The 13,521-nt window shown below is 36.8% G+C and overlaps 1 protein-coding gene across 5 annotated transcripts in view; it reads left to right on the top strand.

The window, feature by feature from the left end:
- Positions 1-13,521, top strand: part of LOC112143303 (CUB and sushi domain-containing protein 3) — a gene marked incomplete at its 5' end in the record, with an annotated part of 317,263 nt that overhangs the window by 253,355 nt on the left and 50,387 nt on the right. For all 5 annotated transcript variants that reach the window (XM_024267159.2, XM_024267162.2, XM_024267160.2 and 2 more), the window contains 2 exon segments: positions 1,451-1,633; positions 5,611-5,787. In XM_024267159.2, the coding sequence (XP_024122927.1) occupies positions 1,451-1,633; positions 5,611-5,787 (360 nt within the window).

Genomic DNA, 13,521 nt, shown 5'->3' on the forward strand with positions numbered 1-13,521 from the left:
TTTTCCAGAGAAAGTTGGTTATAGCTGAGTCTAATGTTTTAAACCATTTTAGTGGAGTCAGAAGCGGTTTTCAACCATGCATCCACACATGCCCCCCCTCATCTGTCTGCACTTGTTAATTAGTTAGATTAGTTAGAGTCCTCGCCAAGCCACTCTCATTTTGTCCTCATCTGTTGCATTGCTCACTTTAAGTTCTTATTATTTCCTCACAAAGGAACCCTGGTGAACACTCATCAGCTCCAACCAAACCCAACCAATATCCCAATTAGTGAGATTACAGCTGTCACAGTGTGTGTTGAGTCAGGCTGCCCCACCTAACCAAAGCCCAGACAACCGCTGCGAGGGATGCAGCTGCACACTCGCAGGTTCCATACAACCATGCATGCTTAATAAGGACTCACGTCTGAGCGTTTGAGGACTCAGACACATCCTCTAACTGCTGCCACACCAGCTCCTCCTCTTCAGCTGCAAGTCCTTGACCTGACAAATGTAGTTTGCACACATAAGCAGCTTTTATGTTTGTGCCTTAATTCCTTTTCAATACTTTAAGTATTTCAGCAGCTGTTTGCCGCTCTGTACACAGATGCTGCGGTGCTTTTGCACAGCTCAAGGTGGAGGCCAGCACAGCTCAAATCCCTCACAGTGATTGTCGGCGTTAAGATCTGTTTGAATATTCATATCTTTTTATGATGGACTTTTCTGTCAGTTCGAGCATTCTGTTTGTTTCTAGTCTATTTCTGGGGAGATTAAAGCAGTGTTGCCTTGTCCTCATTTTACCCCTTTGCTCCGAGGAACTCCCAGATGAATATAAACTCCTCCTCGCCGATCCCGGTGACAAACCAATCACAGCCCGAAATCTTCTGAAGTGACGGCGCTGCCCCGATTCCATACCTGTCATCTCTCCTTCTCATTTCCTATGGCTTAGAAAGGGAGCACGTTCCATTTCTTTCATGCCATGAGAAGGACCAAATGAGCGCATGAATAGAATTTCTATACAGCAGGCCATCTTTGTGTGTGATGGAGCTCATAGGCTGGGATGACAGGTGGTGTGAAGAGGGAAGGCGGAAAAAAAATGTGGGTTCCACCACAGAATGAAAGACAGAAGGGATCATTTGAGATGATGAAAATGAGTTTACCAACTCCAGAGGCCAAACTGTAATCATAAATTCTTCTAAGTGCAGTTGCTTAGCATTTAATGCTGGTCCTGCTGATTTTATGGACAGCAAGCCCCTCCCGTCAAAGCTGTGAGAGTTGTTAGTTGTTGGCAAGATGGCGAGTAATAAACATGCTGCATCTTTTACAGCTTCCTTTAACCGTTAGTAGCTCATTGATGCATTTTGTGTATTATTACCGGATGAGTTTACTCAAGAAGTGTCGTAGACAGTTTGAGTGGGTAGCTCCTCCAGAGTGTTGTTTTCAGTGCTCTCTCTGTGGTTATCTCCCGCTGCAGGCGACTCCGCTGGCACCTGCGGGGATCCTGGCACGCCCGCCTACGCCAGCAGGGAGGTGGGGAACTTTAAAGTGCGCAGTAAGGTGCGCTTCACCTGCGCGGTGGGGCACACTCTGTACGGCTCGGCGGAGAGGATCTGCTTCCCCAACGGAACCTGGTCGGGCAAACAGCCGTTCTGCAAACGTAAGGGCCAAACTCGTCTTGTGTGTGTGGAAACAGCAGAGGAGTCATGCAGACAAGTAACACAAACGCACGCATTTCCACTCCTACACATGCGCTGAGATAAATGGCTGCTGTCAAAGCAGACCACCGCTTATCAATACTCTCAGTAAATATGTACAATTATGCCTGTGGAGCTGAAAATCATAAGCCATCTTTGCTTCAACAGCTGGCACTTAAAAGTTGTTTTTTCTTTTTCTTTTCTCTACTTGTTTCTTTTTTGCTTAATATATGAAACAGGATGGGATCCGCTTGTTAACAAGGCTGCACACATTTGCACAAAACTCAAACAATGAACAACTAACAGATCCGCACAAAGCTCCTCATTCCTTCAAATAAAGTTTCCGTTTACTCTCTGCCAATCACAGATCCTAACTGCGCCCTGATTAAAATTAATTGAGCTGATTGACAGGTTAGCTCACCTCAGAGTAAACAACAGTGTGAGTGACACACTTGAAATAGCAACACAACAATAACAAACCATTATTATTATTATTTTTTTTTCTCATGATAGAGGACGTATGTAAGAAAATGTTTGTGAATCAGGAGCAGATGTAAAAATACTGTTTGTAAAAGCTTGTAAGTGTGACGTATAAGCTGCAAGCTCCTTGCTCTGCTCCATTCTGATACATCAACTTGTATTAGAATTAGATCTTCATAAATGTGGGGACTATTTTACCCAACAAGTGTGTGTGTAACTACAGAAAATAAAGTTTAGCATGAAATACAACAGGGATTTATACTCAATAAACTCCTGTTGTGACAGTAAAATCTGCCCAACACTAGAAGCTCTCAGCCCACATCTGTTGGCTCAGCTGTTGGACAGGACAAGTTAAAAAAAAAAGAATTAGAACACAATTCTAAGCTTTATTCTCTTTATATATATGACACTTTTTTTTTCTATAGCAGGAAATAAATTCAGGCATCAAGGAGTTGACTTTTTTTTTAAATTAAACTCTGTTCCCATCTTAAAGTTTAGTATTTAAAAAAATATATCATATTACCTCATAAGAAAGAAAGGAAAAAGGGGTTTAAGAATTTAAAGAAAATGTTAGAATTGAAGTAAACACAACTTGGATTTTTGGTCTTCATAATGCATCAAAATGGTTTTATTTCTCATTGATAAAAAAATCCAACTTTTCATTGTTTCGCCAAAACTGGATTCAGTCGCGTCTTTACATAAATGAAGAACCTAGAGCTTTTACCAACACACAAGTGTTGTGTTCAACATATTGATCGCATTTTAACACAAAGACAAACAATTGTAAAATCTCACAGACGCAACACTGCAGCAGATGGATAAAAATCTCTGCTGCAGACTTCCTGCCAGCACATGTCGCTGGGACAGACTTCCAGATTGCACCAAAAGAGAAAAAAAAATCATTAATTTTAGATACCTAAAGCCAAGTTCATTTTTGGATTGTTTTTAAATGAATCAGTGAAGATATTAGTTCAGTGAGCGCCAGCTCCACAGCTTGCATGAATTACCCCCAAGGGTCAACCGGATATTGAAGCAAATGTTTGACTGCTTCAGCGCTCTCCTCCTTGCTGTCCACCAGCGTGGAACAGTGCCAGTGTCGTTTTTTTCTTATAATAAGCCAGTGCGCAGTACGTTCAAACTACCCCACTGTGTATCTGTTGTTTGTCCCATCTCCTCTGTTACTTTATGCCTGTCTCAATATCGCTCTTTTAATTTCTCTTAATCCTCCATATTCAGCTATTCCTCCTCTATTTCACAGCCTCCTTTCTCTGTTTTTCTTAGCATGCATATCATAGCCACAGGCTTCTTTTCTTTTCTCCCCACCGTATCGCCGCTTAAATCCAGATTCAAAGATTGTCTTAACCATCGTTCTATCTCAAGAGGGAGGAAACAGAAAATCACCGGAGCCTGAATGGCTTTCGGTGTTGCCTCTCTGTGATCTAAAGCCCCTGTCTAGTGTTGAAACCCACCCATACATTATCCACAGTCAATGAAAAACCATCACAGCTTAACAGGCGTCTCACCTTTCCATCAAGGTCTGTTTTGTGTCATAACGTCTGCGCTGAATCATTTTGGGAGCAACTCAAAAGGGTTGTCACGCTCGATTATTTGGGAATGCACTCCAAAGTCTGCTCACTGCATACTAGTCAATGTATTTGTAACACAGTAATACGAGCTTATTGACGCCCCATATGGGGACGTATGGTGTGTGCCTGAGTGATGCTTTTGCACCCCAACGACTTTCTGTTAACACATACATGGTAATTAGGGAATCATTACCTCGCTGACAGAATGTCTCTCTCCAACAAGAATCACTATTTCAGAGTTTCCAGGCAATTAAGTGATTGAGAGGGTAGATCAGTTTTGTAATTAAACATGATTTGGAGCAGAAGCATCAGTCATGAGACAAATCTTATCTCTGCAGATTTCAGTTTGAGTTAAGCTGCAGCCGTAAGCTTTGCTAAAGTTTGACCATTTTTGAGTTTTGAGTGATGAAATCTTACATAAAAGCTTCAAAATAATGCAGTTCTTTTTTATTATTAACATATTGTAATGCACCATTGGAGTTACTCAGATCATCCTTTGTAAATGCGTTCCCAGTGGTCCTTTATTAAAATTATGCCGTCTTTAGGACTTACTTTCTGTAGAGCAGCAGCAATTTTTTAGAATTTCGCCTCTGAGTCTGTTGGCACAAGTAAGCCTGCCCCAATTTCCCATCATCCCTTTATTTACACTCTCTCCAGCTAGCTTACAGCCCCTCACAACCCCAATTTTAAACCAAATTTCCCTCATAAATGTCGTCCATTTTCAGATAAATGTTAAAAACACCATTTTCATTGGAGGGAGATCAAGTCTGGCCCTGGGCTGCACGTCACCCCTGGCGAAGAGAGATTTTGGCGCCCCCTCACCCCACCTGCAGGCAACCCCTACCATCATAACACCTCCATTACCATCCAGAACAGAAACAACCTATCTGCCTGGAATATGTTCCATTAAACCTTTATTTATTTTAAGTCTCAAAACTTAAATAATAATTATTTGTAATTACTGCTTAAAATAACGGCACACTAACTGGGATTTGAACCATTGAATTTCACACTTATAGGAGAGAATCCAAACCGCTGCGACAACGTGTCACCAAATCTTAAGAATAGTAGGTTTTAATACAAGCATCTCCACTGATTTGAAGATTTAAAGATACAGAAAAAAAACCTATATTGCCAGTGAAATTTGTTTTTTTCTACCAAACTTTTTTACAACCTCAAATAAAGGGGGGAATTTCCAAGTAATTGTATGTAAATAAACAGACAAACCTCTTCTTTAAGCCCGTTTTTCCTCCTTTTCCTTCTTTTTTTCACTTTAAAGCTGTCCTTCAGGGTCTGTTTTGCTGTTTTTTCATCCTTAAAAGTTTTAAAGAAGCACTAACAGCGCCAACACTGCACAAACCAGGCAAAGTTATTGATTACGTCAAAATGTTGAGGTGTTTTTTTGTTTTTATTACTTTTTTTCAATTATACATGAAATGAATTGTGTGTCAAACTGTAATATATATATATATATATATATATATATATATATATATATATATATATATATTTATTTGGATTTGGCGTCCCCTCCAGCAGATGCCTCGGTCACCTATGCCCTGAGTGGGACGTTAAGTAACTAAAACTAAACTGTAATTAATAATGCTTAATTAATACTGGAGCTGTGTCCACTTAGCCTGTTATTCTGTCCTAATAAAGCATTGATGCAGGTTTAGATAACAGCCCTTTCTAAAGAAAACAAAACAAAGACCAACATTATATTCATTTAGTGTCTGTACAATTCGTCTGAGATGAAATAAAAGGTTTCAATGCAGTCTAACCCTTAAGTGTGTATGAATTATCATACTGAAAGAAGGTTTTATATCACTGCTTTTCTGTCTTTTGACCTTCTTATCCTCTCTTCTGTTTTGTAGCTGTGCAGTGTGGGAACCCAGGCACACCTGCTCACGGCCGTATATCCCGTTTAGAAGGAACGACCTTCTCCAACTCCATCGTGTACTCTTGTATGGAAGGCTATTTCCTCACAGGATCGCCCACACGCCAGTGCCTGGCCAACGGCACGTGGTCTGGTACGGCTCCAAATTGCACAAGTAAGTTTAGCATGCACAGAGGCATGACAGGAGGCCGGAATCATGTCTGCTGGTCCAGAAGGATTTTCCCTTAAAAAGGCCATTCTTTTGCACATTGTGAAATGAAAAGAAGTGCAAGTCTTTGTGTAATCGCTGTCAGAAAGTGTGAAATGATTGGTGTTTGGCCAGTCAGCTGTGGTCCCAATTATAGGAGCATGTTGGAAAAGACGAACACAGCAGAGAAGTGCGTTCAGATGTAATATGAAAACAAAACTGGTGATTGCAAAAGCATTACTTTAGGAAAACAGTAAAAGGAAATAAAACCTAATTAATTTAGAGTAGTCCATTACAATCTAGATGTCAGTAAATAATAAACTGTTATAGTGGATTGTTTTTTAGGAAAACTGATTTACTTCTAGTAAAATCCCCTTGTAAATCAAATGATAACTAATGAAGAAGACACACAAAATGGCAGATGTGACTTGAAAAACAGAAATTAACTAGCATTCTTTTGCTAAAAAAATAAGCTAAAAAATCCCCAAACGGTCAGGCAGTTTTTGATGTTTGGATTTCGACAAAACACTCTTTCCATAATTAAAAACTATCCCAATCTATATTTAATTTGCACTTTTTTTTTTTCAAAGAAAATGGCGCGTTCCTCTTTTTTGAAAACCATCGTTTTCTCGTTTCCTTCGTCTTTTTTTATTGAATCACAAGGAAAGATAAATGGTATGGGCATAATTTTCAATTTGGGAGTCAAATGGGTCTCAGGAGAGATACGCACAGGGAAGCAGGGAAAAGAGCAAATGGAATTGAATATTAATGATCAAATGTGCAGAATTCCAAAGGAGCTTTCTTGCCTTTTCTTCCACCTTTGAGTCGGATCAGAACCAAACTTGTTCTCCTTTTTATGGGGTCACAGTACATTAAGGTTAAGTAGTCAGTACAAGGACGTATCTGCTTAAAAAATGCCAACATTTCCCACCTTGTTCACCTCAGGAAATAAGCATTTTAAATGTTCATGGAAAATTAAATGTCCGAGATGGAAACTATATTTTTGAGTCTTTCAAAGTTACAGAAGTTAAAAAAAAACACAAAATGATGAAGAACTTTAAAAAGTACTGCTTCCTTTAACTTGCCATATAATTCATCACAGATTCCACAGATCTAAACTATTTTTTTTAAGTTTGTCAAAGTAGTTTGATATTAATTTGTTAAAATGTTTTCTACGCTTGCATTCAGACCACACATTCCAAAATAAATAGGGCCGTGTTGTCATGAACCAATTTAAAATCTTACTTTAATATTTTGTTCAATGTTTACTCTTGAAGAAGTACCAAAGACATTTGTTTTTAGCCGAAAAAGAATCTTCAATTAATCAAAAACTAAAATCTGTCTATTCTTGTTGGAAATATTATTGACGGCAGTAACTCTATTTAATGTTTAAACTAAAATGGAATTAAATCTAAACATTGATCTTACTGTGACTTGAAAATAAGATTAACCGTGAGGTGATGGAGGGAGCAAAGGCACAAGAATCGGGGTGCTGTAATATACTGAGGAGTAATTAACAAAAACATCAGAGCATGAAACCTCCATCCAAACCAAACTAAACATAGAATTCTCATTAAATTGTTTATTTTATTTCCTCTGGAATACTTGACCTATCATCTCCACTCCATGAAGGATCGTTTCCTGAACATATGGGCTCCTTATCTCCGTTTTTCCAGTCTTAACACAGCCTCCATACTAAACAGTGTAATCATTGACAACCATTAAAAGGGCTGTTTATTTATTTTTTGTTTATTTATTTATATATGTGTTTATTTGTTTGTTTGTTTATTATTTTATTTATTTATTTATTTGTTTTTATTTTTATTTATCAATTTGTTTGTCTGTTTATTTATTAATTTGCATGCTTGTTTGTTTATGTGTTTGTTTTTATTTATCTATCCATTTATTTATGTGTGTGTGTTTGTTTATATATGAGTTTAAATAGTTGTTTATTTATTTATTTTCTCTTTTTAGAAACCCTGCGAGAAGGAATTTTTATTTTGGATTGCACTGCAGCAAGAATTTTTTCGTTTGTTGCTGATAAGACAATATTTTTTTTTAAAAAAGGCATCAGATCTTAAATGACAAATGAACCCGGTGTAACTGTGACAGATGAAGACACAGGACTTAACCTAACCCTTTGGTCTGCAACCTTCAGCTCCAGGGCCTCATGTGGCTCCTTTAACCCTTCCATCGTGCCTCTCTGGTTAGAGAAAAATAAAGTTTTTAGTTTTTAAAAACTAACGGTACTGAGCCAGAATATTTTAGTGCGCCGTGAACCACGGAAAATCAATTGGAAGTCAGAAAGCACAACCAGAATTAAGGCGCACTGGAGTATAAGACAGATTTGCTATTTTTGAACAATATTTAAGAGCTCCTTATGGATTGATAAATACAGTAAGAGTCACAGTTGGCTCCAATGTATTTTGGATTCATGTATTTTTGGTCAAAGATCTACCACAAATAGTAAAATAAACTTTTTCTTTGTTAATCACTGCTGACATTACACTACCTGGTACTTCATTGGCATCATTGAGCTGATTCTAAGTGACACAAGGTGACTTTTATTTTGAAAGGAAATGATGTGAACCTCTGTCGAAAGTTATAAACTGTTTTATATTTAAAAAAAAGATATTTTATCTTTATGTTTATGTTTTATTCATACAAAAGAAGTTATTTTTTTAATTTATTATCGTGGTAGGATTGATTTACAAATCCGTGTCTTATTTATCTAAAGGATGAATTGAGCCTTTGTGGCTCCTGCTGGGTTTTGGTCCATGAGCAATTGACCTAAAGTGACCCCTGACCTAACCTAAAATCATGATTTAATCAAATAAACTGGACTAAGGAGTTATCAATGCTCACTTGAGTTTCCTAATTTCCTTTCTATTTGAGCTTTTCACACACAAAGCAGGATGTTTGGACTCGTTTTTTTTCCCTATAAAAGACAGTCTAGTAATTATAGCTTTCAAATATTTACTCCTGTTCTAATAACTGCAAAACAAACAAAGAGAATGCACAAAGCGGGGAAATTAGAAAAGGATGAACACAAGGTTTAAAAAATATCCTCAACTTTAGGAGGAAACACTTTAAAGGAACCCAAACAACAGGAGGTTTAATGAGGAGCTTGCTGCTGGAAAACTAAAACCAGAGTTTCTCATACAGAAGAAGTAATTAACATGGTAGGAACAGATGTAGTGATTCCTAACCAAGAGCTGGTGCAGCAGGACAAACTGCAGAGCATGACTCTAAAAGAAATATGGGCTCTGTCCAAATCTCTCTCGTTGAAAAAACAAAAAAAAAAAAGGTTCTTAATCAGTGAAACGACCCGGAAGCTTTTGAATAGGTCATTTATGTTCAGATAATTATAAGGAAAGAAGGTTTGGTGTTTTACTCATTAGCCTCTTTAAGAATTTGGTGGTCAAAATCTTAAAAGCAAAACGGCGCCTGATTGTCTATGATTAAGGCAGAGGAGCATCAAAGACGAGCTGATATTCTTGCTTTTATGCCGTAAATTCCCGCTCTGCAGGCAACCAAAGGCTAACAGATGAACTCAGAGGCTATTGTGAAATAATTGTTGAGAGCTGAAATAACTGACCTGACCTTATATAAGATTCCCCTGGTTTCTGTTTTTAGCCTTTCTTGATGAATTGATGTGAATTTCATGTCGTCGGTGATTATGTGCTGTAAGTGCACTTCTTATAGTCCATTTTCTGACATAGAAGTAAACTTGGACATATCCATCAGCTGCAGGAAAGTTCTACAAAGATTTCCTTTTAATTTTTAAACTTACATTAACCAGCAGATCAAAGAAAAAAAGACATGGAAGATTTTTTTTTCACTTAATTAGCTAAACAAAATGCACGTTTAATGCACCGAATTAAGTGCAGAAATCAACTTTACAGCCAACTCACAAAATTAAGAATTCTAGGTGTCTTCTTCACAGCTATAAATGCTGAGAAGCTCATTTGTTTGTTCAATACTGCAAAAAAAAAAAAAAAAAAAATACATGTTAAGCAGCCGACACCATTAAAGTAACTCTAAATTGCACTTAAATATAGGTAGTTTCAAAGTTTGGCTAAATGGTGCTTATTGATTCATACAATTCAGCACCACGGACAGCGCAAAAAATACTGGATTAAAAAAAAAAAAAAGATTAACTCGCCTAATAGCCTCCAGTCAGCACCCTCTCAGCCTTCATCTCCTATAAAAGGCTGCTATTCTGGAAAATGAGGCCTCTGTGAAGACCTGCTATTGCCGGAAAATCCTCGCTTGAGCTATCTGTGAAGCTCATAAGCAAGTGAGAGGGTGTTATACCTCTGTGCTCCTGTCATTAGCTACCTTGAGACCAAGGACAAAGCAGTTACAATCATGGTGGTAGAACCGCTTTTACTAAAGTTACACCGTCTCAAAGGAAAAAGAAAACTGGATAAAAATCCAATCCACAAGTTTTGATGTGGTGAATGTTGTGCTTGTTCTTTCACACTTTCGTCCCATAGCCTCAATTTTCAAATCAAAACTAATTGAACTTCAATTAGATGTAGAATGTTTTGCTGTTTTAACAGTTTTTTTTTTGATTCCATAAAAAAAACCCTGACATTATTGGAATTTATTTTCCCTCTTCCACATTTTTCCTTTTTCCCTCCAAAAGCCATTTTCATAATTCACAAAGAAGGGCACTGAAATTTAACAAGACAAATCTGCTTCAGCTGGTCCCCCAAAACTGCTCTATCCTCCCACATCAATTTATCCACATTTGCAAAAACAAGTGCTCTCTGCCATTGCATTTCAAATAAAAAGAAAAAACGATGACTTTGGTCCCTTTTTTGTTATTTGGGGATTTTGATCAATGCAGCCAAACACATGAAATACACACGTTTCTGGAATTTTATCAATTCTGCATATTGTTTGATATCAGGATTGGATTTCTGAGTATGTCAAATTCCTTAATCTTGCAACAACACAAATTCAAGCCATTAGTTCATCTGTAAAATACTTCATAGACTCTATTCTGCTTCACCTGTAAACTTAGGCCAGAAATCCTTGTAGATCCATGATGTGACCTTTGAGCTTTTATAGGAAATGTCTGTATTTTCATCATTCATAAAACTGAGGAAAAACGTTAGATGCTTTGAATTGAAAAAAATTGACTCTATAAGAGTTTATATTCGAAGTTTCTATTAAAATAAATGAATAAAAATCATACCTTTGTGAAAAGAGTCTATGTTTCAGCTCGTTTTGGATGCATTTGTGGAAGGACACTCCAATCCATAATCTGCTCTGTCAGAAGACCCGTGTTGGTTCAGCAGGTTAAACTGGATATCATTCTGCATAATTTACCACATTGGGGCATCACGGATCAGGAGATGAGGCACTTCACTGTTCTGCCAGCTGTCCCTTTCTCTCCTTTTGAGAATTTGTGACGCGTCATCAAGAAAAAGGGACAGTAACCAACACATGACACGATTTTATCTTATAACGTTTTTTAATTTGTTAATTTTTGCAGTTTTATTTAATAGAAAAAAGGTTATAGTAAGGTTATTGTTCTTTAACGTGTCAACCTTTAAATTAATGCTTCCATTTTTACTATATTTTGAGTAATAACCGGTGTGTAAACATGATGCCATGATTAAGTGAATGGATAACAGTCATTTGACTTTATAAAGTAACATTTGAAGAATTTTTCTACCTCTACTACCATAACATTTTATTTTCCTGGCAAATAATTCCAATTTTGTTCTTCATATATCACTCATCCAACAATCATTCGTAAAGACGAGTTATTGTCCTTTAAAAATAAATCAACAGACTTTTATTTGAGTTGTCTGCAGACTCACGAGAGTCTTAAAACATGAAAATAAAATGACTCAAACAGTTCATCCAAAGATTGCAGTTTCTTAAAACCTGACAGAAATCAAGAACATAAATCTTTACTTGAAGGATGAGAAAACAAAAAAATAAAAATAAATCACTTTACATGTTTTACTAAAATACCAGCAGAACGATACAGTTCATTCCAAAACATACAACATAAAGAACTCCTACTTTCTGTAAACACAGAATAGCAATCTGTCTCTTTGTGTAAATGCTGACATATTTATTATTGATTTTATGGTTTGTGTGAACACACAATAGGAGTTAAGCACTTGGAGGTCATTAAAGTTTATAACTGCTGGCAGGGCATATTAGCACTCATAATCATTGGTTTTGTGTTCATGAAATAAGATTTTCCCCTGTTTTGTTGAAAGTGCAGAAACTTGCCAGGAAAGTACAACATCTTTAAATCTTAAATATTTTAGTTTAAGCTTTTCACAAACCCTGAATTTGTTTTATTTTATTTTTTTCATTGGGTCACGTAACATTTCTTTTTTCCAAAAGTCTTAAAACTAATTGAGCGGAACAAACTGCGTTTCCACTGTGTGAGTGTTCATCTCAGAAGCCAACAAAAGGTTAATCAAGCCTCCGGATAAAGTTACGATAAGACCTCTGCACAATAAAAACAAGCAGATCCTTCTTTCTTTGTAAGGCTCTGTCTTTTTTTATTATGAATATCATACGTTCGCCTGAAATGTGTTGCAAAATAGATTTTTCATTCCCGTGCTGTCTTTTTGCATAGAAATAGAGATTTACAAATAATTGATAAACAGATGTTTATGATTGACAGCTCCTGCTGTGCTGTCTGGGGAATTGGGGATTGTGTGTATTTGGCTCAGACTGGAACCCTCTACACACATTTCACCTAACACCTTGATGTGTTAAACAATGATACACATAGTTGGGGTTTTTTGGAGTTTTTTGTACATTTTTCCCTCTCTTCATCTCCCAGTTCATCCATAAATGACACATCTCAACAAATATGCCAACATTTAACTTAACCAGTGTTGTACTGTTATAACTCAAATGAATGAATTGGTCTTTGTACAACATTTTTTAGAGATTTTAACAATCCTTTAATAAAAGGCTGATCTTTGGTTGACAAATATTCATCTTTTTTGAAAATGTTTCTACCAATTTTCCTTTAAAAGAACAAAAACTATCTTAAAATACGAATTGTAATTATTTAGTTATTTATTTACTTAATTCAAACTTCATCTGATGTTTTAAATGTTGTGGCCAAAATCAAATCAAATCAAATCAAATCTTTATTTATAAAGCACTTTTCATGGCCAGCGCCAGCTCAAGGCGCTGTACATAAGAGACATAAAGAAAGAAAACATATAAACATTTAAAAACAAGCAAATGTCAATGATTGTAGTAATAAAATGAAACATCTGCAGAGACTAAACATTTTGGAGCAAACATCCTTCCTTTAGTCAGTGTTCCAGCCTTGATGGAATTCCCACTAGTATTTTCCTTAAAGTATCTCAAAGTATTGGTGTGACTGACTGCTGTTGAACTCATTAACCTCTCATTGAAGTCAGGATCTGTGCCCTCTTTTTAAAGCATGCTGTTATCACTCCCACCTTACAATAATACCCAACCATAACATCTCAGATATTTTCCCGTCAGGTTATAAAAATGATCATAGGCTCTTTTAAAAGTCTCTAATGATGTGCTCATGGTGGCAGATTCTGGCCGGTTGTTTTGGTGCTTCTGTACCTGAAATCAGCTTTTGACACCGTAGATCATTCTGATGGCACGTGGTCTGTCTGGGTCAGTTTTAGATTGGTCTGTCTCATGTCTCAGTGGAAGAATTTTTAA

Source organism: Oryzias melastigma, linkage group LG16, assembly GCF_002922805.2.
Source record: "Oryzias melastigma strain HK-1 linkage group LG16, ASM292280v2, whole genome shotgun sequence".
In the NCBI taxonomy this organism is placed as follows: Eukaryota; Metazoa; Chordata; class Actinopteri; order Beloniformes; family Adrianichthyidae; genus Oryzias; species Oryzias melastigma.